At 39.8% G+C, this 23,232-nt stretch overlaps 1 protein-coding gene across 1 annotated transcript; it reads right to left on the bottom strand.

Moving 5' to 3' along the window:
• Window positions 1-20,118: 20,118 nt before the first annotated feature.
• LOC126249671 (protein BTG2-like) lies at window positions 20,119-21,092 on the bottom strand. Its single transcript, XM_049951352.1, has one exon. It carries the CDS (start codon window positions 20,921-20,923, stop codon window positions 20,384-20,386), a length of 540 nt encoding a protein of 179 aa, XP_049807309.1. The 5' UTR covers window positions 20,924-21,092; the 3' UTR covers window positions 20,119-20,383.
• Window positions 21,093-23,232: the final 2,140 nt, after the last annotated feature.

Here is a 23,232-nt window from a genome sequence, read left to right on the forward strand (position 1 = left end):
AGGAGAATTGCCTTGCGGTACCCCTTCATAAGAGCGCTTTCAACTGAAATAGTAAATGGTTTCTGAAGCAGTTCTAATATTGGCAGTGTCCTCAAAACGTTTAGGAAACTATCCTTGTAATTCTTTCAAGGTGACAATGAATTCTTCAAATCTCACGGTATCTTTAACGTCAATGAGTTGTGCTGTGTTTGTCAGAATGTGTCCCTTCTACAACGGGGTTTTCTTTTTAAATGCATCACCATAAGATCAGAAAGACGTTGTTTCTCTCCCTGCAGTGTCTTTCTGTAGGCAGTGTGCAGTCAAGTGGCCGTGCGGTTAAAGGCGCTGCAGTCTGGATCCGCAAGACCGCTACGGTCGCAGGTTCGAATCCTGCCTCGGGCATGGATGTTGGTGATGTCCTTAGGTTAGTTAGGTTTAACTAGTTCTAAGTTCTAGGGGACTAATGACCTCAGCAGTTGAGTCCCATAGTGCTCAGAGCCATTTGAAAAGTCAGGAACCGCGCGACTGCTACGGTCGCAGGTTCGAATCCTGCCTCGGGCATGGATGTGTGTGATGTCCTTAGGTTAGTTAGGTTTAAGTAGTTCTAAGTTCTAGGGGACTTATGGCCACAGATGTTGAGTCCCATAGTGCTCAGAGCCATTTGAACCATTTTTTGCAATCCATTCCGGATGTTCTAATTTTTGTTTCTGCCCTCCTTTTTCCTTCACAAATTCAACATAAGCGAGTTTTAACCCGAAAAATCTTTCTAGGCATGCGCCTTGACTTAACCAACGTACTTCACAATAATATATAAAATCTCCGTATTATTTGTTCAGTTCCATCGAAGACTGTTACAACAGACATTGGAATAATGTGTGCGACTTCAGAAATTTTACTATTTGTACCACCAGTTTCTTCACATGTTCCATGCCTGCAAATTTAGCATAAAGTGCTTCTTGATGTACAGAACAATGAATCCCGTCTGTCGACCGTCGTTGCCAACTAAATATTTAAATTATTTCTGCATGGTATTGTAACGCCCTTTCAAAGCAAATCTGCAGTACCCGTCGCTTATGTGACTGCATAATATGTACTGAGAGTTCTCATCCACCTCTTCTGTCAGTCCCATTCATTTTTGAAGGCTTCTGGCGATAGATTGCTATACTCCCTCTTTTTGTGCAAACAGCCATTGGACCTATGAACGTCCTTGATACCACACACAAATAGCAGAGGGTAAACAACATTGACACCAAGTATCTGCCGAACTCAAGAGTGTTGTCGGCCAAAAAATGCCACACCGCAGGGCTCGATGAAATTTACCGACCAATGCCGAAACAGGATGTTTCTTGGCCCCACACTGCCAGCACTCCTGCCCGCGTGAAGTTTGGCACGCCGCGACCGGTCCTCGGCTATACAAAAGCATTTCATAAAACTTCGAAAGACAAGGTCTTTTTAAGAGAAAAATGCTCCGTCTGTATTCCTGCACTTGTAACATCTTAGGGTGTACGGCAACGCCACATAGCAAACGCAATGAATGCCAGGGTGCGATTTGTGTTTTACCAGTGGGGGGGATGTCTTAGGGGGTTAGTAGAATTATATATGTTACTAGCTTGGACCTTGGCCTTACGCATGGTTAAACAGCTATTTATAAATAGATGTTAATGCCGAAACTCACTATTGACGCGTATGCACTATCAGAAAAGCCATCCCTTGTTATATCTTTAAAAGTACATTATAAGTAAAGCTTATTTACTAAGTCATCTACATAGGGTACAGATATACGAGGGGAATTAATAAAGTAGAGGCACATTTGTGAAAAGTTGTACTTATTCTGATGATAGAAAGCTGAAACATATTAATAGTATTAATAGTAAGACTTATTAAAAACTTTCAGTGTTCGGCTCTACAAATTTAAATTATATGTAAAGTTTTACTCCAGTGCGTGGAAAATAAACATCCCAGGTAGGGATGCATAAACTATAACCAGAGGAGGGGATAGTCTGATGCAGAGGGGGGAAATCCCCCCCCCCCCCTGCAAATCGCACCCTGATGAATGCAGGAAACTTCAGACATGCTCGCTAAAGTATGGAACGGGTTTCACTATCGTCTGGATCTTTATTGTGCGTCCGGTGGAGGGTACACGGGTCATTTGTCGCAGGTAAATGAAAACTGTGATCCTAAACGTAATTATAAAAAGCACTCCAAGATCGTATGTGCATGCATGTAAAAGACTGGATGGCAAAAGCTTTTCAATATTATAGGTAAGTTAAAATGTACCCAAGTTGCCTTCTTCATACACGAAGAAGATATAATCTTGTGAAATCAGATTAATCCGCATATTTCATATAAATGAAAAGATAGACGAACGATAACGAAAGAACCTCTTCCGAATGGAAAGAAAGGGCAATTCCTGTACAAAGCGACTGGTTGGGGAGATATAGGGCTCCTGAGGAAGCAACAGAGATGTGAGGAAGACCTTCAGTTCCTCTTTGAACGAAACAGGTTTCATGGTCCACTATAAAGATGCTGATGATGAATAAGACAAATGCCAGGAATAAAACCAAGTACCTTCGCGCCAATATCCAACAACACTCCTCGCTATGCCTCGGAGAATTCTAGGAAGTTTTGGCCATATGTAAAGTCAATGAATGGGTCCAAACCTTCCATTCAATATCTTGTGGAGCCGTCTGGTGATGAAATTGGAGACAGCAGACAGGAAGAAGAAATTTTGAATCCCACATTTAACAATGTATTCACACAAGAAGATACTATCACACAATGTTTGATCACCACACAGACTCGCAAATGGGAAAATCGATATTAGCACCCCCTGTATTAAAAAACATTGAAAATTACTAATAGTGGGCAAGGCATCAGGCCCTGACCGAATTTCAGTTACATTTTACATTGAATACGTCGCAGAATTAGATTCATTCTGAGCTCATCCGTATCGAGAATCTCTTGAGCAGTGAACAGCCGTATGTGACTGTAAAAGAGCACAGGTCATTCCTGTTTACAAAAAGACTAAAAGATCAGATGCACAGACTAACATACCAAAAAGGCTGGCGTCTGTCTTTTGCAGTATTCTAGAGCATATTCTTAAGTTGATCTACATCTACATCCATACTCCGCAAGCCACCTGACGGTGTGTGGCGGAGGGTACCTCGAGTACCTCTATCGGTTCTCCCTTCTATTCCAGTCTCGTATAGTTCATGGAAAGAAGGATTGTCGGTATGCTTCTGTGTGGGCTCTAATCTCTCTGATTTTATCCTCATGGTCTCTTCGCGAGATATACATAGGAGGGAGCAATATACTGCTTGGCTCCTCGGTGAAGGTATGTTCTCGAAACTTCAACAAAAGCCCGTACCGAGCTACTGGGCGTCTCTCCCGCAGAGTCTTCCACTGGAGTTTATCTATCATCTCCATAACGCTTTCGCGATTACTGAATGATCCTGTAACGAAGCGTGCTGCTCTCTGTTGGACCTTCTCTATCTCTTCTATCAACCCTATCTGGTACGGATCCCACACTGGTGAGCAGTATTCAAGCAGTGGGCGAACAAGTGTACTGTAACCTACTTCCTTTGTTTTCGGATTGCATTTCCTTAGGATTCTTCCAACGACCTTAGTTCAGACACTACCGTGTTCCCTAAGGAAAACATACTTCTCTCAAAGGGCCAGGGCGGTTTCTGGAAAAATCTGGTTTCAGGACACAGTTTGCTTTATTCGTACACAAAATTCTTGCAAACAGAAGATGCAGGTGAACAGGTAAATTCCCTCCTTTCCGGCGTAAACTACCGAGCGAGGTGGCGCAGTGGCTAGCACACTGGACTCGCATTCGGGCGGACGACGGTTTAATTCCATGTCCGGCCATCCTGATTTAGGTTTACCGTGATTTCCCTAATTCGCCACAGGCGAATGCCAGGACGGTTCCTTTGAAAGGGCACGGCCGACTTCCTTCCCCGTCCTTCCCTAATCCGATGAGACTGATTAACTCGCTGTATGGTCTCCTTCCCCAAACAACCCAACCCCAACCGGCGTAAAGTCAAGTGCCGGCACGCCAAGCGGGAATGTTACAGCAGAGATAGCTCTGAGACGTCAGACAATTGCACGCTGACCTGCTCCTCTCCAGGAGGACAACGAGACGGCAGAGCCTTCTGCACGAAGATGACATAAGCGCCGCGCCGCCTGGGCCCCTTTCTACCAGATCTACAGTAGCGTAAAGATCAGCAACCTAGATAGAAGCATCTACTGTATTACTTCACTTGTATCGGAATTATTATGCTGAAATGCATTGATTATATTGCATGTCGCCCTTTGCTTGCAACACATCCATGTATTTCTCAAAGTTAAATATTGTCATTTATTTTCTGTAAGAAAATTCATTAATACGATTTGCTTGAATTGATGTCTAGCGATCCGAGAAAGCAGGTTTCCTAGACATCCCATATTTGACAACGAGGCAGGATACAACACCCTCGACCTAGATGTCTAAAAGGCGTTCGACACTACCAGTATTCGCGTCGCTGTAAGAAGATCCCTGACAATAGCTGTGGGCTGAACGCAACAGCTTGGCGCATCTACTGCGACCAATCACGTTCCGCGATTTTGTTAACGTCTCTATAGCAACGCCTCAGCATTGCCAGAGCGCTATATACTGCTGTTGCTTTTGCACTTCGTAGTGGAAAGCTGGCAACAGCGTTGACAGCTGTCTGGGATCAGCTTACGTCGACTCGACTATACATATATACAGTGTATCTTCGCAAATACTATGTAGTTAGCTCGAGGAATATTTGACAAGTAGAACGTAGTGCGTTTCATTGGACGGTGAATGTTCCACATAAACGACAATTGTAGACCGTGTTCCCTCAAGAAAGCGTAATATTGGTCCTCTAATGTTGTCAGTATACATAAACGATTTATCAGATAGGAGCAACAGCACTAGAAGATAGTCCACTACTGCTATCGCGGCCGGCCGCGGTGGTCTAGCGGTTCTGGCGCTGCAGTCCGGAACCGCGGGACTGCTACGGTCGCAGGTTCGAATCCTGCCTCGGGCATGGGTGTGTGTGATGTCCTTAGGTTAGTTAGGTTTAAGTAGTTCTAAGTTCTAGGGGACTTATGACCTAAGATGTTGAGTCCCATAGTGCTCAGAGCCATTTTTTGCTATCGCGTATAGGAAACTGTTGTCGCTGCACGATCATTATGGTAACAATTTCAATAAAGACTTGAACAAAATTTCCGCTATGCGTGATGAACGGCTGTTCTCTTTAAACGTGGATAAATGTAAAATAATTCCTATTACAAAGAGAAAGAACATAGTAGTATCTAATTACATGATTAGTGCTGAGCGTCTTGAGCACGTCACATGCTATAACCATTTGGAAGTAACAGAAACGATACAAAATTAAATTATCTGGTAAAATCAGTACTGACTAGAGAACCTCCCCATCGCATCCCCCTCAGATTTAGTTATAAGTTGGCACAGTGGATAGGCCTTGAAAAACTGAACACAGACCAATCGAGAAAACAGGAAGAAGTTGTGTGGAAGAACGATGAAAAAAATAAGCAAAGTATACAAACTGAGTAGTCCATGCCCAAGATAGGCAACATCAAGGAGATTGTGAGCTCAGGAGCGCCGTGGTCCCGCGGTTAGCTTGAGCAGCTGCGGAACGAGAGGTCCTTGGTTCAAGTCTTCCCTCGAGTGAAAAGTTTACTTTCTTTATTTTCGAACAGTTATGATCTGTCCGTTCGTTCATTGACGTCTCTGTTCACTGTAATAAGTTTAGTGTCAGTGTTTTGCAACCGCACCGCAAAACCGTGCGATTAGTAGACGAAAGGACGTGCCTCTCCAATGGGAACCGAAAACATTTGATCGCATGGTCATAGGTCAACCGATTCCGCCACAGGAAAACACGTCTGATATATTCTATACGACAATGGTGACGGCATGTGCGTCACATGACAGGAATATGTTGTCGACCCACCTAACTTGTACACTTGGTGAATGGGTAAAAAGATTCTTCTACTTTGCCCAATTTAGGTTTTCTTGTGTATGTGATAATGACTCCCTAAAAAGTGATGAAAACATAAGAGTTTGTCACATAAACTGCAACAAATGAATGCAACAGTTTCACAGTCGCACAGTTTTCCCTGTGCTCTGACAAAACATATGTTTTTAACGCTTTCAAATTTTTCCGTGTGTAGACCGTCAAATCCATCGGACGGACGGACGGGCAAATAACAATTGTCTGCAAATAAAAAAGTACTCTTCACTCGCAGGAAGACTTGAACCAAAGACCTCTCGTTCCGCAGCTGCTCACGCTAACCACGGGACCACGGCACTCCTGAGCTCAGACTCTCCTTGATGTTGCCTATGTTGCGCATGGATTACTCAGTTTGTATACTTTGCTTATTTTTTTCATAGTTCCACACAACTTCTTCCTGTTTTCTCGATTGATCTGTATTCAGTTTTTCAAGGCCTATCCACTATGCCAACTTATAACTAAATCCGAGGGGGGTGCGATGGGGAGGTTCCCTTGTGAGGACGGCGAATGGAATACTTAAGGCTTGTTGGAAGGATTCTAAAAAAAATGCATGCACCTATAAAGGAAATGCCTCATATGACGCTAGTCCAGCAATTTTATATTATTGTTCAGTGTTCGCATTCCTCATCAAGTAGGCATGACAACACCCATCGAATGAATTCATGGGCGCGTTGCTAGGATCATAACAGGTCGGTGTGTGTGAATTCCTAAGGGACCAAACTGCTGAGGTCATCGGTCCCTAAACTTACACACTACTTAATCTAACTTATGCTAAGAACAACACACACACCCATGTCCGAGGGAGGACTCGAACCTCCGGCGGGAGGGGCCTTGCAATTAACAGGTTGGGTAGCCGACATTAATCTGTAACAGAAATGCTCGGGAGAGCTTCCGACAGACGGCATAGTTTTCGCGACACCCTTTTGGGTAAATTTAGAGAACCTTTATTCGAAGAAGATTTTGCCACTATTATGCCGTCACCATTGTATATTTCACGCAACGATCGCGTGATTATAAGAAAGATTATGGTGCATCTAGATATTCATTTTTTCTTCGCTAAATATACAAATGGGATACAAAAGAAAATCGTACCCCGCACCCTTCGTCATGCACTATACATATACGAGCACATGCAGGAGGTTGCGAGAGTATTAACTGTCCGAAATTGCCGTATTCAGGACGTATAGAGCCATATACAGAACATGTGATGCGGGCCCTGGAAGAGAAATCGTACGATAATTAACCCGCAAAAATATCACTTTGGAGCAGTTTTAGAATCAAAAGCCTATAACGTAACATTAAAGATTTTGTTGTTAATTTGTATAACATGTCGCTAAGAAATTTGTGATTTAATGAATTGATGAGACGTTAAAAAATTGAAAGCCTTAAAAGTATTCAACACTATTTACTAACGTCATTATGTATAGCTGTATTGGTAGTAATACAATTATGACAAAAAATATATATTTTTTAAAAAGTTGTTCTCTTTTTACTTTAGTGATATTTCCTGTTAAAACGCCCACGGTGATCGCGTGATCTTACTATGACGGCACGAGTCGGTAAGCTGTCTGTCACACGCCATAGATCTTAAAGACGTACTGGAGCGTTCCGGCTAGTATCTCGTTAAGGAATGAAATTATCTGAAAATGGTTCTCAAAAAATTCAAGACCTCAAAAAACTGCCTCTGGCGACAGAAAGTTAAGGGTCCTGGTTTGGTTAACTGAGGTATGGAAAAATGCTTTCCGCTAAATGGAACTCACTTCGAACTGCCAAATTCCGTTAACCACTCATTTAAAAGTCCTAAGCGACTTTACCAAATGAAGTGCCTTACTTCTGACCAGTCAGTACTCGAAATTTGACGCCCGGGGTTTGAGAGATGTACACGGTATCCTAAGAGTACTTTTCATCTACCACGTGCTCTGTTACCATAAAAAGTGTGAGCGCATCAAGAACGTCTGCTGCCATATGCGCAACAGCCAGCTGCAAGTGTTTCAATTGAACCCCACTTCGGCGACTTGAGTGTTCTGAAACTTACACCACAAATCCTACCAGGTAGAGCGGACCTACGTGTCGCTCATAGCTAATCTTCACATCATTGATGAGGTGAAAGCCAAGTAAAGGGCAGACAGATAATTCCGTGGTCGAACGGGGTTCGATCCCATACCCTTTCGATTACCAGGCACACATATTTCCTCCCATTTTGCACTCCTGAGTTATATGGTGGGGCGTAGAGTACTCCTACATTCTTCAGATAATATAGATACCCTATTTCAAATTTTAGAAGCAGCTTCTGAACCACCTGTGATTCCTCTCAATCCTTGTATGGGTACTATACAAGAACATGCCTGTAAATACCTCACTCATGCATTAATGAACGTTTTCAAAGTAGGAGCTAGATAACATTACAAGCACTACACTGTTCAATTACTTCAACATCAATTACGCTGTTTCCTACATGTAATTCTGTCAGGAGTGAGAATTTACAGCAATCGAGTTACTGCATTGTCATTTCAGTTTATTGCATTATACCTATGCAATAGAGAGTTGTGGACAGCTCATGTCTATGGTGTGAGAATCGTCAGAGCAATCAAGAATAAGTATGTTAACACCAGCTGTCTATCTATTACTTCCATTCTTCAGTGAAATATTTGGGGATAACAGTTTCAGGACAGATGCAAAACTTCTGGGCAGTATGTAAAGCTATTTCAAACAAAAAGTTGTACAGGCCATATAAAAATTAAAAGTTATTAAAGTGATTAATATAAAATAAGCAAGGCTGTCTTCATTCTAGAGCTCTGTTTGGACAGATTATGTTTGGAGATGGTACATATGCTTTTGCCTTCCTCCAAACTTCAGAACCGACTTACCCAGCCATTTATAGGGGATCCTATTCTTAACATGGAATCTGAACCATGGTGCAAATTGGCATTCTTCACATCAACAAACCATTGCCAAAGGTTGGTTGGTTGGTTTTGGGGAAGGAGACCAGACAGCGTGGTCATCGGTCTCATCGGATTAGGGAAGGATGGGGAAGGAAGTCGGCCGTGCCCTTTCAGAGGAACCATCCCGGCATTTGCCTGGAGTGATTTAGGGAAATCACGGAAAACCTAAATCAGGATGGCCGGACGCGGGATTGAACCGTCGTCCTCCCGAATGCGAGTCCAGTGTCTTACCACTGCGCCACCTCGCTCGGTCATTGCCAAAGGCAGAGGTAGTGATAACTTGCAGAAAATAAAACTAGGACCAATAATGTATTGAAGCCTGGAAATGTAGTCTACCACTTATCATATCATATTTACTCATATGATTTGCCATTAGCATACATCATTTCAGGAGAAACTGCTGCAGTCAATCAATCATGCACAGCCAGAGAACAATAAATTCAAATTCATGTCACCCATGCCAGAACATCGGTCTGACAGAAAATAGCACTTAATATTGAAACACAATTATACAACCACCTTCCTAATAACAATGGGCCACAGGTTTTACTCTGTGAATGAATTCTTCGCTAAATGTAGCGGAATTTTATAATTCAAAATATTAACTAACTTTGTATATTTTGTGAAAGGCGATGATGCTCAATTTTATATTCTAAGTAATCTGTTTTGATTATCTGCTATTTGAGCAACACACATCTAGTGAAATACCTAAAATAGCAAATGCGATGATGTTTAGTTTGTGGGGCACTCAACTGCACGGTCATCAGCATGTGTACAAATTCCCAATTTTTACACAGTCCAGTTTTTTTCACAGTGCAGTCTAGCCACTGGCACGAATGATGATGATGAGGAAGAGGAGGAGGAAATGATGAAGACAACACAAACACCCAGTCCCCAGGCAGAAAAAATCCCCAACCCAGCTGGGAATCGAATCCAGGACCCTGTGATCCAGAGGCAGCAACGCTAGCCACTAGATCATGAGCTGCGGACAAAATAGCAAATGTGTACAGTAAATTGCACTATCGGTGTCAAACATAAGTATGTCTAAATTTGTATTGTCTATGGTAACTGTCTGTGTTAAACTGCATTAATTGTATAGGTGGTAAATTTGATTAACAATGGTGGAAATTCCAGGATGGAGCAATACCTACATAATATAAGGAAAAGACAACCACTCTCCTACAGCAGACAAATACATAACAGAAAACAGCATTCAGCTTAGTTTTTAACCTCTTGCTCTTTTTCTAGCAAAAGTATGTCTGTGTAGTTGTGTGTGAATGTGTTCACTTTCACTGGGAAAAGGACAAAAAGACATTTCTATTTTTCATACTCTGATTTGTAAATGAAACCGAAAACGACTTTCTTTTAGGAGGTACGTCTTCTGTACATAAATGATATCAGAGTATTTTTAGTTTTGTTCACCTCAGTTGAATAAGTTAAACTCAGTGAGGCAGTGGGCTAAGAACAAGAAGCTGTTTGTGAGTTCTGTGGTATGACCAACGCAATGTGAAATCTTACCTCATCACACGTCATGAGATTATGAATCCTTTTGCAAGATCAGTGCTGAGTTCATCCACTCTGCTTGTAACTTTGTAACTTATTATTGCAACAATCAATACTATTCCTATAACAATGCCTTGCAAAACAGAATTTCCATACATTCTACTTCAAGAATTTCATTAGTGAGGATGTCAAATCTCGCAGTCAGAAATATGTCACTTGAAATGCATGTACAGCATCCAAAGATGAAACAAAATTAAATTAGTTACATTCTGATTAAATGGCTAATTGTTTTTGGAACAGCTTAGTAAGTAGCGGTGGAAGCTCACAGAAAACTGATATTTTAGTTGATAAGTAAAATCCATGAACAGACTACCGTAACATGAACAATATTCTATCAATGCTCGACTCCTCTCTTCGTGACCCAACTGGTAAATTTGTCTTCATTGCTGATAAGAATGCAGTGTGCTTGAAATTTGCATTCAATATTCCGTAACCACTGTACACAGTAAAATGTATTTAATGATCTCCAGGATGTGATAATTCCCTGTGTTGTTCACAAATTCAATCACAAATTTCCTGCTGCATATGCTGTGCATAATGTTAATTAGGTACACAATTTCCGGTGCCTGTGTCCTCAAGCAAAAATACGGATAAGTTTGCATGGAAATGCAAGTAGTGGGTATAAAGTTACCTTCCATTCTCAACCTGTTATCCTGTAAATGATTTACCAATCACCACTCCTACGAGTAGTTCAACACTGCCCTCCAACCCCTCAAATCTTTTCACCCCTCCATACTGGTAGATGTAATCTCCTTTATTTCCCTTAAATTTAGGCAGACTGACTATATTGACTATGAAATTTACACTCATGCCTCTTGCTCATGCAGTTTCCTTCCCATTACAAAATATTATTTCACACCAGTCAATGCTTTTTCAGTTTATAAACTGCTTCTCTAAATCACATCTTCACACCAGCTTGTCTTACTTCATTTACCAGGCATTTTTTTTATCACTCATCTGTGACTAGCCCCGCACTGAAAATGTTTCAGAAGTCTGCCTCTTGGAGAGAGAGAGAGAGAGAGAGAGAGAGAGAGAGAGAGAGAGAGAGAGAGGTTGAGTAACTAAAATTACAATGTCATGAAATGATACCAGTGGAATTATTCTAAAAGTAATAAACATGTCATAACAAATGACCACTATTGGTATTTGATGAGTAAGAAATCCAGATTCAAATCCTGATCTAGCACAAATTTTGTCACAATGTGATCATTACATAGAAGACTTTACTGATGTAGCTTCATATGCAACCCATGTTATTGGGGCACAGGTCTAATAAGCATTTTGAGGAAGGAGGAGGGGGGGGGGGGCTTGGAGGTGGTAATTTAAACACTGCAACCTAACCTATCTGAGAACCACCTTCAGAAAATACAGCACAAGAGCCAGTTGAACTGACACCTTTTACGGAAATGTGCAGTGCCTACATACGGCTTAACCTCAGAAAATGTTCACTGGTTTCACACCTTGTATGGAATTTGTATAGTGGGTTATTCACCAAATACTGGTGATATTCCAAAAGCATTATACATAGGTAATCCATAATCTGTGCAAGACAGTTATTACAAAAATCCAGTTATTCATCTTTGGGAATATAAGAACAAATGTGATTGCCATTGGCCATCATCAACAAAGATTTTATGTGGACATTTCGACTGTAATGATCACTGAACATCTTCTAGGTCCTGCATGCTTAACTTGAGGAACTTCAACAACAGTTTCTGAATTCCAAACTAACAGAACTGCTGGACACAATACCATCACTCTATGTAATAATCAACAGTCCTGTAATGGTGGAGCCCTGCAACATCTCAGCATTAGTTTAAAGCTAATTTGTCAACGTTCAATGATAACGAATACATCAAGCAGGACCCATAATGTGATTTCACATGACTTCATGCCCCTTGACTATTTTTGTCTGCGATAAAGTCAACAGTGTGGTGCACATTTCTCAATTTGCTAGTAAAAATAAACAGATCAACAAAATCAATTATTCATTTCATGACATGAAAAAGAACTCTGCCATACTTGCCACAGTCGGGTGGTCATTGCTACAATGGAATCAGACCTGCAGTGGAGCTTGTGAGCAATTGTTTTAATATTTGTCAATTCAAATGTACTGAGTAATTATTCACTGTCTGAAACTTACTGGTGGATAGTGAAGAGTTAACAAGAAAATGTTCCTGAACGTAAATTCATCTTCTATGTGTGACCTACAATTCCTCACATTTATTTTGTGATGCCTGAGACACACTGTGTAGCCTCTCACAGAATTCCCACTAGTATATTTTGTCCCATACAGTCAACAGTCATAAGATATGTAGCCCATGTCCAACTAATGCTTGTACATGCCTGAGTTAGAATGAGTTATGTTCAGCCTACATTACAACTTATCACACACCAGTGATAGCTGCACTGTCAGTTGAAATCTAGATCTGAAATGCAATAATAATAATAAAAAAAGACACATGATATTATGACTTATGCTGACCTTTCTTTCATAAATTACATCGTGGTTGTAGGGGACAATCATTACCATGTAAACAATTTGGTATTTGCCAATGACAGTCTTTCTGTCAGAGATGACAAACGACTGGTGTTACAGAATAGACTGTGTCTTAAAAAGTGGTTACATATGAACACCAATAAAAGCAAAACAAAGGTAAAGGTGTGCAGTAATATTAAGTTGAATGTTGATGTGAAAATTAGATTTGGAAATGACATGTGGTTAGCAGAAGAACATAGTTTGCTATTTGGACTGCAAAGTAACAGACAGTAGCAAAATTAACGGCTATTTAAACTGCAGGTAGGCTTTAAGAACAAAATCTTTTCTGAAAATCCAAAATATTTCAACATCCTTTATAAATATAAGTGTACACAAGTATTTTGTGAAATTATTTGTACAGAGTGTAGTATCGTATGGAAGTGAATCATGGATGATAAATAATACAGACAAGAGGAGAATAAAAGCTTCTGAAATGTGGTGTCACAGATGAATGTTAAAGATTAGATGGTTATACTACTGAATCAAATCCTGGAGAAATGAGCAAAATGGTATAACTCAACTGCAAGAGGGGAGAGGCTGATTGGACACCTGATGGATTAATCTTCCGGTGGAGAACAACAGCAAAAAACTCTCCTTTTGTTTGTTACCCTCAGCAGAGTCTCCAATAAGTTAACCTTTCTTCCCATTTCTTGCAGCCCACTCTCTAAATAATACAAACTGTTAAAACATTCCACACATTTTATTAGCTATTTTTTCCTGTATATTTTCTCATTAATGCTCAAGACCACACAATGTAGGGATCAATTTAGCAACATTACATGTCTGAGAACAATAATTCAGTCACTGCATTGTTGATTGTTGTCTTCCCACTGTTTTCCAACTCATCCACAATGTTAGTAATTCACTTCATGGGTAATCAATTTTTTTTTTTTTTTAATTTTGACCATAATGATTTGGATAGTAGCCACAAGCAAAGGATTTGTACACTCCTCACAGACCAGAACATCCTGAAATCAGTTACTAAGGACTTGCTTCAAAACATGATACAACACAGAAATGGGAATGGAGCAGTTGAGTAAATGTGGAATACTAAGAATTTAGTATAAACAAACAATAGCACGAATTTTACTTTACAATGCTGGCATTGCACTTGCAACTTTCAACAAAACTTTGAGCTGTGCATGTCTTATTTCGAATAAAAAACTAAACATAACTGAACAATAAGGAACTGGCATATTAAGTAATTAGCAGCACGTAGTATTAATTGGCCAGAAAGTTTCAAAACAGTGCACACACTGCTACAACCCGCAGAGGTTAGAATCCTCCCTTGGGCATGGGTGTGTGTTTGTGTGTTCTTAGGATAATTTAGGTTAATTAGTGTGTAAGCTTAGGGACTGATGACCTTCGCAGTTAAGTCCCATAAGATTTCACACACATTAGAACACACTGCTAGAAAATTAAAAATTCCTTTCTGAAAAAAGCCCCTGACACTGCAATTCAGCAATTTCTTTGCAATACCCATTCTTCCGTGAGTGCTAGTTCCACAAGGTACACAGGAGAACTTCAGTTAAGTTTGGAAAGTAGGAAAGAGAGAGAGAGTTGGTAGTGAATATGTGAGGAAGGGTAATGGTTCGTTTCTGGATAATTCAATCTGTAAGAGCAATATTCATGAAAGACAAGGTTACAGGTTTAAATTCTGGTCTGGCATACAGTTTTAACCTACCATGAAGTTTGAGGTGTTGCTCACAGACTGTTTCCGACAATGCATACTGTCAACAGCAAAAGATTTCTTTTCCATCACAAACAAAATGGTATTAAAAGTGTAAGCTACAACCCTTTGCGAAGATACAACAGCTTTATTTAGTTACTGCTGGAAATCTGGATTATTCTTCATAATGTATGGTAATGGCCAGTAAATATGATTCTACTAACTACAGCAACAAATTAATTTAAGGCTGTTCTACTGATTAAGCTCAGAAAGTTACACTTCAAATAATACTGGAAATGTGACGAGAGATGAAACAATATTTTCTTCGGCCTTGGGTATGCTACGAAATCTTCAGTGACCAGCTTTCATATGACGATTCCACCTACTCACTGTAAGAACAAAAACATTTTTCAGAAATAACAGACAAAAAATCACCTCATTATTCTTAGAAGAAATGCTTCGTGTAGTTGAATGTCTGAACAATCTCAGCACAACCACTAAACAGAAATGTCTAACAGTTTAACATGTCAGCTAACAGATGAGCTGAATGACAATAAAATTTGACTGATTGATTGAGGTGACATCAGTCATTGTGAGAGTAATTTTACACACGTCACCTAGACATGAATAGAACTGAGTTGTGGAAATTAGCACTTTGGGCCATAGTCACTGATTAGTCACAGACAATTTAAGTTGAAAATTAAGTACTGAAATTTCCAAACAATATATTGTCCCTTGCAACAGTTTACTTGACCACTTTCTGCATGTACAACAATTGGTACGCACATAGGAAGAGGACATCAGAACATACTTATCTCAAAATATAGAACATGCCTTTTGAAACATCACAATCAATGTCTTTTTGTTTCAGGTTACTGAAATTGCAAAAGAACTACAGATCATTTATATATCCATACATATGATGAGACCAGATTTCCTTTGTGTACTTTGGAAACATCTGGATTCCATAATCATGGGTGTGTCAAAGGATGAAGATAACTATTTTAATAAAAAAAAAACAGCAGAAACTGGTTTTTCCACGAGTAGAATTAAAAGTGTACAACACCCCCCACCCCCCAAACTCTCACAACTTTTAATGCCTTTTTTAGTGTAAATTAGTCATATCAAGAAAACTAATGCAATGTTATCGATTTATTCTCCTTGCTATGGTAGAGGCTACTCAGTGATGATGCCACTAATTCTGGTAATAAAATCATAAAATAAATTCTGTCCAATTGTAAATGCTTAAGAGTGCTAAAGTCTAGTGAAAGAATCTGGACTATCCCAAACCTAGTTCAGAATATTACAAATGTGTGTCACAGCATAGCCTTCCTTCCAACTTAGATTTGAATATCTGAGAAATACACTCATAAATTTCACTTCTGCTACAAGCTTACCAAAGAGAGAAGCTGTATAATGGTGCAACACTCTTATAAAATATATGTTAATGTTGTACCTTCTTTTCGTGAGTTTATATTGCTATTTACAAATTCCATGAGGGAGATAGCCATGTCAAAATTTTCTAACAGTTGGCTACATGAAGTTCGTGAACCAACATCACAGACTGTTCCGTTCATCAATCTCCGGGGTAAACAGCCATTGCAGGCTACTTTTGCAATGTATACAAACAAAAACTTTTGAGTAATGCTGATAACCACAGGAATTTACTCCACACTATCATGTGAGAAACCACCTAAAAACGAAAGGAAATTCTTGTCTACAAAATAGGTTTAATGGAACCCACATACAGTTGCAGTACATAACTGGCTTTCATTCAAAGTAAATTAAAACTATTACTCAAATTCCTTGTAGTTGTGGTGCTCTGCAGCATGTAGAAATTGTGAACAACTCAGTCATCAACTGTGTGATATAAGCAGCCCATGCCTATGATTAATATGACTAATTTACAGAACTATTACTAGCCATCAATGTAAGTTAACAACAGGGCCATGAAGCTGTTTTAACAGTACTTGCTCAGCATCAAATCTGAAGGACTGATACCAAGCAATAAATGTAAATACCTGTGAAAAACACTTGACAATGCCTGGAAGAAAAATCTAAAAATCCCAAATGGGGTGATCAATCTACTTTTATCTATTACACTATCATTCAGTACATAAGAGGCATCAAAAGAAGACAGTAAACCTTTGACCAGGACTTTAAAAGAAAAACGTACCTACTCAAAATATGTTGTTCTCTGATACTCAAGAGCCTACACAAAGTCTTAGGAAACAACAGCAACCAAGCCAGTGAGAGATGGTCAATCATCCAGTCATCTAAGAAAATGTTGCCTACCATCAACTCTTGTTACTCTGCTAATCTGAACTTACAACCTCTTAATTACCAGGTGAATTTGGCGACACACACCTGTGTCATGATGGATTTTTTTAAAAACCTAACCACTGTCCATTTATCAGGTTAACACATTTGTAAAGAGGAGCCGAGTACATCCCAATGCAAAATGGAAGTGTCAAACTTTTACATAACTGTTACATTGTGCTGCTCTGAGAAATATGTATATACCCAACATTACAATGGCAAAGTACATTATGCTTACCTAAACTTATTTATCATAGGGTACACAATCTGTACCTATACACGCTAAGTCCTGTTACAGTGGGCTTAATTTAACTTCCACGTGTGTGGCAGTTCCCAGAACAATCAACCGTAACATGGGATTCTCCGGTGATTGACTTACACAACAATATGGTAACGAATAGATCTTTCAGAGATATGGCAGTCCTGTTTGAAAGGAAAATCATCCGTACATGAGGAGAAATGTATTGAGAGCTTGAACATCTGGCCTGCTTTTAGCCATGTTCATTCTTTCACTCAAACCCTTTACGATACCTCAAAATTATGATTTTTCTGAATTAAGAGTGATGTCTAGAAATATAAGAGGTTGTGCACCAGTGCAAGAAATTTTGTACTTTAAATAAATGCAAAGTCTGAAACCTTAAAGGTGCAAGCAGTTAAGCTGCTAAGAATATAACTAAATTACATAATGAGAACACTTGGCATATTTACTATGCAAATAAGAGTTTTACATTCCGAGGAAATGTAAAAACATTCCCTCTTATCTGGCACCTATTTTCATTTATCTTGATATGAGGCCAACACAACCTTTCGTACAGTGAAGGAAATTTGCAACTGTAACAATAAGGACACATGGTAGAATATAAACCAAAACCAAGCAACTTCCTAACAGTGGTAGACCACAAAATGTTTTCCACATTAGAACGGCCAAGGACAAAATATAATAAATGCAGTTTAGTGTTCACTTTTAATTGACTGACAAACCACATCACCAGAAGCATGTTATGATAGTTATATGTTTCATAGGTGTACATTTCAGTTTTATATGCTTTTGCTTGCTCTGGCATTAAAACCTTTCACAGAAGTCTATGCTGAACCATCTGGCTATAACATGACAGGTAAGTTTAGTCTTTAACTATTGGTTGATCACTAACAATGATCAGTTAATGACTCAATAACTACCAATTAAAGATACGAAACTACAGTACTATCTTGGACCTCAGTTTCTTCTGTTAACAATAACCAAATCTGTAAATTGATTGACAATTCTAGAGCTTAACTGATGAAGATTCCCATGTTTAATATTCAGTATATTTTAAGTACATAGCAGGTTCTGTACACTTTATTCTAAATGTAACTAATGCTAGTTTCCTTTTTTCGGATAACAGTAAATTACTTTTTGATTGTTTTTCGTGTCAGTTAATTTGTGTAAGAGTAACGAGCTGAACATCTTGATCTAATACTGTAGCGTAATTGAATTATAATGATTAACTACTGAAGTATCTACTGATGTGAGCTGAAATACAATCAGGAGAAATGCAAGCAAATGAGTGGTGTAAGTCAACTCTAGTTCATGGTCTGTCTCCCAAAGAAATTCTGTTGCCTCATTCCGTATTAAGTCAATTCCAAGGTCATATTAGCACCCAAATATAGCTGCAAAATGTCGTTTTAGTCCTCCCAAGGCTATTACAAACGGCTTTCGTTACACAAGGGTAACTAATCACTGACGTGGAAGCTGACAAAACTTGTTACATTAACGAAGGAAAGAAACTGTCAGAGTCCACGATCCCTACATGTATTAAAATACGTTTTCCGTCTAGATGTAGACGGAAAGCAGAGATTAAATACTGCCCAACCAATACTACACTGCGTAACAGAACTTCGTTAAGTCTTCAAAATACAACAGCAGCCAGTTCGGAAAAAAAAAAAAAGCTTCGTTTTATCAATCTAGTGGCTCTATGTACTGTATCCTATTCCAGTCATTACCAACTATGCGTACCACAGCTGCAACAGTTTACAACATTCCACAACATTAAACTTACAATTACTTTAAAACAAATTATCAGAAAAATGCTTCAATGCTGTGACATTTCGTCTCTGCAGTCCTATCAATTCAAGAGACAATCATGATGCTTTGACGTCCGCAGCATACAATGTCATAACAACCTAGAACTTACCTGTTACTGCTCATCTGCCTGGAATGTAGGTACGAATCTTCAGCCTCAGTATCTTCTCCTTTAACATATTACTGTTTGTGCCAAACCTGAAAGCACTTCATTATCCTGTTTTCCGATCTCAAGCATAAGTATTGTTGCGCTACACAAAATATTTGTTCTTAACAGCTTTACAGGCCATACAATATATCTGTATTCTCGCAAAGCTTGAGCCAATTCATATTACTTCAAGCTTGCCTCTACTAAGAATCAACACTTAAGATAGAGTGAAATATGCGCCGTAAAATGAAATGCTTTCAAGCGATATTTCATCGCCGACCGCAAAACAATGACTTGAGGAAGATAAAAAAATTGCTAACTATGTTTATGATTCGAATATTTATTGCGGTAAACGCTTTATTCTCCTGTACAAAACAGTTCCAGTAACAAAACTTTGAACTTTTTACAATCACAAGTCATCTTGCCTCTGAGAAACACATACATTCTGTCTGAAAAATGGCATGAAAATAGAATGAACGTAAGTATGAAAACATTAAAATATATGTACAAGCAAAATATTTTACAATCATGCACCGACATAGTTTAAATACTATCTTGCATATAACTACTCGTGAGCGAGAAAGTAGAAGCTAACGAGAAAAGAGAAGTTAGCTTCACTTTTTAACGAATACTGCAACCGAAAAAAATCACAGAATGCTGTTACCAGCTTTGTACCTTTAACGCATTTGAATTAAATTTCAGTCTATAGTAAACAGTAAAAGGGCTCGCGGCAGTGAAACTAGATTTGCCCTACCCTGCATGAAACAGTCAGCCCTGTTTCTTCAGATACATCACAGATTCCTCACATGTTTGTACATTTAGTAAAGCATAAATTAACAGACTTTGGAAATCTCTCTCTCTATGCATTCATCTAACAACGTTCAAGCTCGTTCTTTTCCTTTGAAAATGACGTAGATAAAAAAACACGACTGGCCGCTTCGATAGGATCGGGCCATCCTTGCACAAATTTGGTCCCTGAAGACTCGCTCTGAAAGACAGAATTTGGGTAATAGACAAATAAACACGAGCAAATCAAGACATAAGGAAACACTGAGATCACAATTGTTCATGTAGTTTGGCAAATTTGCGACCGGGAAATCATACGATGCTGGCCGTGATGTTCAGCTGGAGACGTACGCCGCCAGATGCTGCACTCCCCGTGGGTCTAGGAACATCAAGCTCTCCTTGCAGGTCGCGCTGCTGCCGCTACCGCCACCATTGTTGCCGCTGCCCGTACTGCACGCAGGAACATCGCACTTCGTCAGGGGCCTTTCCAGTGCGAATTCCTCCGACGTCGTTGGTGCTGTGTCTTCGTACAGAACACAGATGGAGCCGTTCTCGCCGATCCTATAGGACACTTCAGCTGGATCTATCCACATCGTTAACTCCGAAGGAAACAGACTGTGCAGGTACGCAGGCGGCAGTCCGACAGCTTTCCCAGCTTGCGCTACCACTGGGTCCATCTTGCCGTTGATACGTATGCAACGGTAACCAGATCCACGAGATGGTTTTTCGGGGAACCAATGCTCCTTGTATCGCATACGCAGAACTTCAGTAAGCGATGCTTTGAACATCTCCAGCTGAGTTTCGCTGAGACCATTATGATTCAGCCTCAGCAGATGGACCAGGAAATTTGCCGCAGAATGGATTTCTACCCGCATTATAACAATTTAGATGACGAAAAAACCGAAAGTTTATCGTTCGGTAAACTCAGTCTTCGTTGGCAGGACTTAGAACATCACCAAGCAACTCTCACTCAAATCTCCGATATGCACACGAACATTCAACTGCAACCCAGACCGTCACGACTCAGACTAACTCCGCGACCCTACTGTTAGCTTGGTATACCAACGAGCGAGAGTCACGTGGGCGCTGAGGTGGGGGAAAGCACGTCACACGCAGCGGCCAATCGGACGAAGCTTCGCCAGACGTATCCAATGAGCGCCTAGTAAACAAGTGCCAGGAGGCGAAGTAAGGGAATAAGGTTATAACAACACACCCTTGCAGAGAGAGACGAGTCGAGGCTGAAGAAGAGCGGAGCAGCTGGTTGTTGCCGCTTGCTTGCGTGATGAACGTGGCGCTTATGTCGTCGCAAATGGCGGCGTTTATATTTCCTTAATTCGAAGTCAGTGTCACTTGAAATGAGCAGTGAGTAAATAAAACTGTTAAACAACAATTTTCCCTGAACTTTCCTAAGTGCGATCAGTGTTTTAGCCATACTTCTTTTAAACCTTTAATATTAAAACTATTATGTGGATCTGTAAACGTCCACAGGATACATATCGTTCAACCGGAGTTAATTGAAACTACATATTAAAGCGAATTTTGCTTGCCGTGAGCCTATTGGTAGTGCAATTATAACTTACGAAATGACTTAGGGACGTAATGTTAAGGCTTATGTAGCTGTCTTTAGTATCGTGTAAGATAGATTTTCTAATGAAATCTTTTCGCTTTGTTTTCAACAGATAATTCTGCCCATTAAATTTTTACCAATAGCAGATTGTGGACTTAAGAGATAGGAAATATAATTAATGATCCGCAAAACTCGTGCTATGTTTCGCAGAGCAAACAAACAACTATCGTGCTTGACCTGAAATAGACTTTTTTGCGAATAACTTTCAGTATTAAGTGGTTGACTGACTTGAATATAATATTGTACGCAGTTGCAGCTTAACCTCCTCGCATTTACACTTTTCTCAGTTTGTCGATGCTTTAAGTTTTCCGAAGTGGCTACACCTTTTGTGATGGTACATATTTGTCACCGGTTTTAAGTTACCAAACGATTAATCATCAGATGGTAAACAGTTGTTAGGATTTGTTTATAGCATTCGATGAGTCGTGTAGCTATGGCAAGACAGAAGAACGAAGAAACAAATAAGCAATGCAATTTAGCAAAGTATCTGCAATAATTTACCTAATAATTTCGAACTGACTGCGTTAATTTGTTATTTAATTCATGGAATTAATCATGATGCACACACAACTTTGGAGACCTGTTAATCACACAGCACTACAGAAACTCTTCCATGTAACGGTAAAGCATAACATTTTTTCTAAAGTGATTTGTGCACGACGATTAATCACACGGCTTCATATAACAAAGTAATGCCATGAAGTCGATGATTCGCTAAACTTAATGCTTAACTTTTGTCTGGCCACTGTTCTACCCACAATGCTATAAGCACTTAATAATGAATGCCATCTGTGTCGCTAGGCGATTTTAAACCGGTAATGATAAATACTAAACTGCAAAAAGCGACAAGCTGTAATCATTTCTAAAAACATTCAGCACAGTCGCAGTGTTCCACAACCATTTACTTTTCGAAGACTTTTTGGCTGTGCTTGTGAAGGGCTAGAAATTTTTCTTTCCGTGCGACGTAGAGGCCACATTTACAAATATGTAAACGTCGCGGCCTGTTCCTTTGATAACGCACGGAGATTTGACAACGCTGCCTTCAGAGATGGGAGGGGGGAGGACTACCAGCTAAGCCACCCAGCTGTTCGGGTAGGCTTGCGTGACGCTGTGGCTGGTTAGCGCGAACAAAGGAGTCGGACGAGTTTTATTTTTGGAGTAAAGTGTGTCCCTCTATGGCTCCTTTCCGGGCTCTATACTTGGTTAGCGGGCAGAAATTTTGTTTTACCAACAACGGTACAATTATTAGTGTTTTGAAAGCTTTGTATCACATCTCCCTCTCGATGTAAATATCGTGTGTGTGTGTGTGTGTGTGTGTGTGTGTGTGTGTGTGTGTGTGTGTGTAGCTACTTTGCGAAAAATAGCTTATGCAAATGATAATGATCGCTTTCGGCCACTAGTGAACACTTTATACTGATCCTTATCTGAAGTTGTAGCAGTTGCGAAATAATACTGACGCATACTTTCATATCACTTTCAGGAACGTTTAATTTGTATCTCTGGGAGAGTTTTATTGAACCATCTATGAGGACATGTTTTAGAAATACTCATTTACAA

The sequence above is a fragment of the Schistocerca nitens genome, chromosome 3 (assembly GCF_023898315.1).
Source record: "Schistocerca nitens isolate TAMUIC-IGC-003100 chromosome 3, iqSchNite1.1, whole genome shotgun sequence".
NCBI lineage: Eukaryota > Metazoa > Arthropoda > Insecta > Orthoptera > Acrididae > Schistocerca > Schistocerca nitens.

Excerpts from the sequence above, each read along its gene's own strand:
- LOC126249671 (XM_049951352.1), bottom strand. The coding sequence starts at position 20,923 with ATGCGGGTAGAAATCCATTCTGCGGCAAATTTCCTGGTCCATCTGCTG.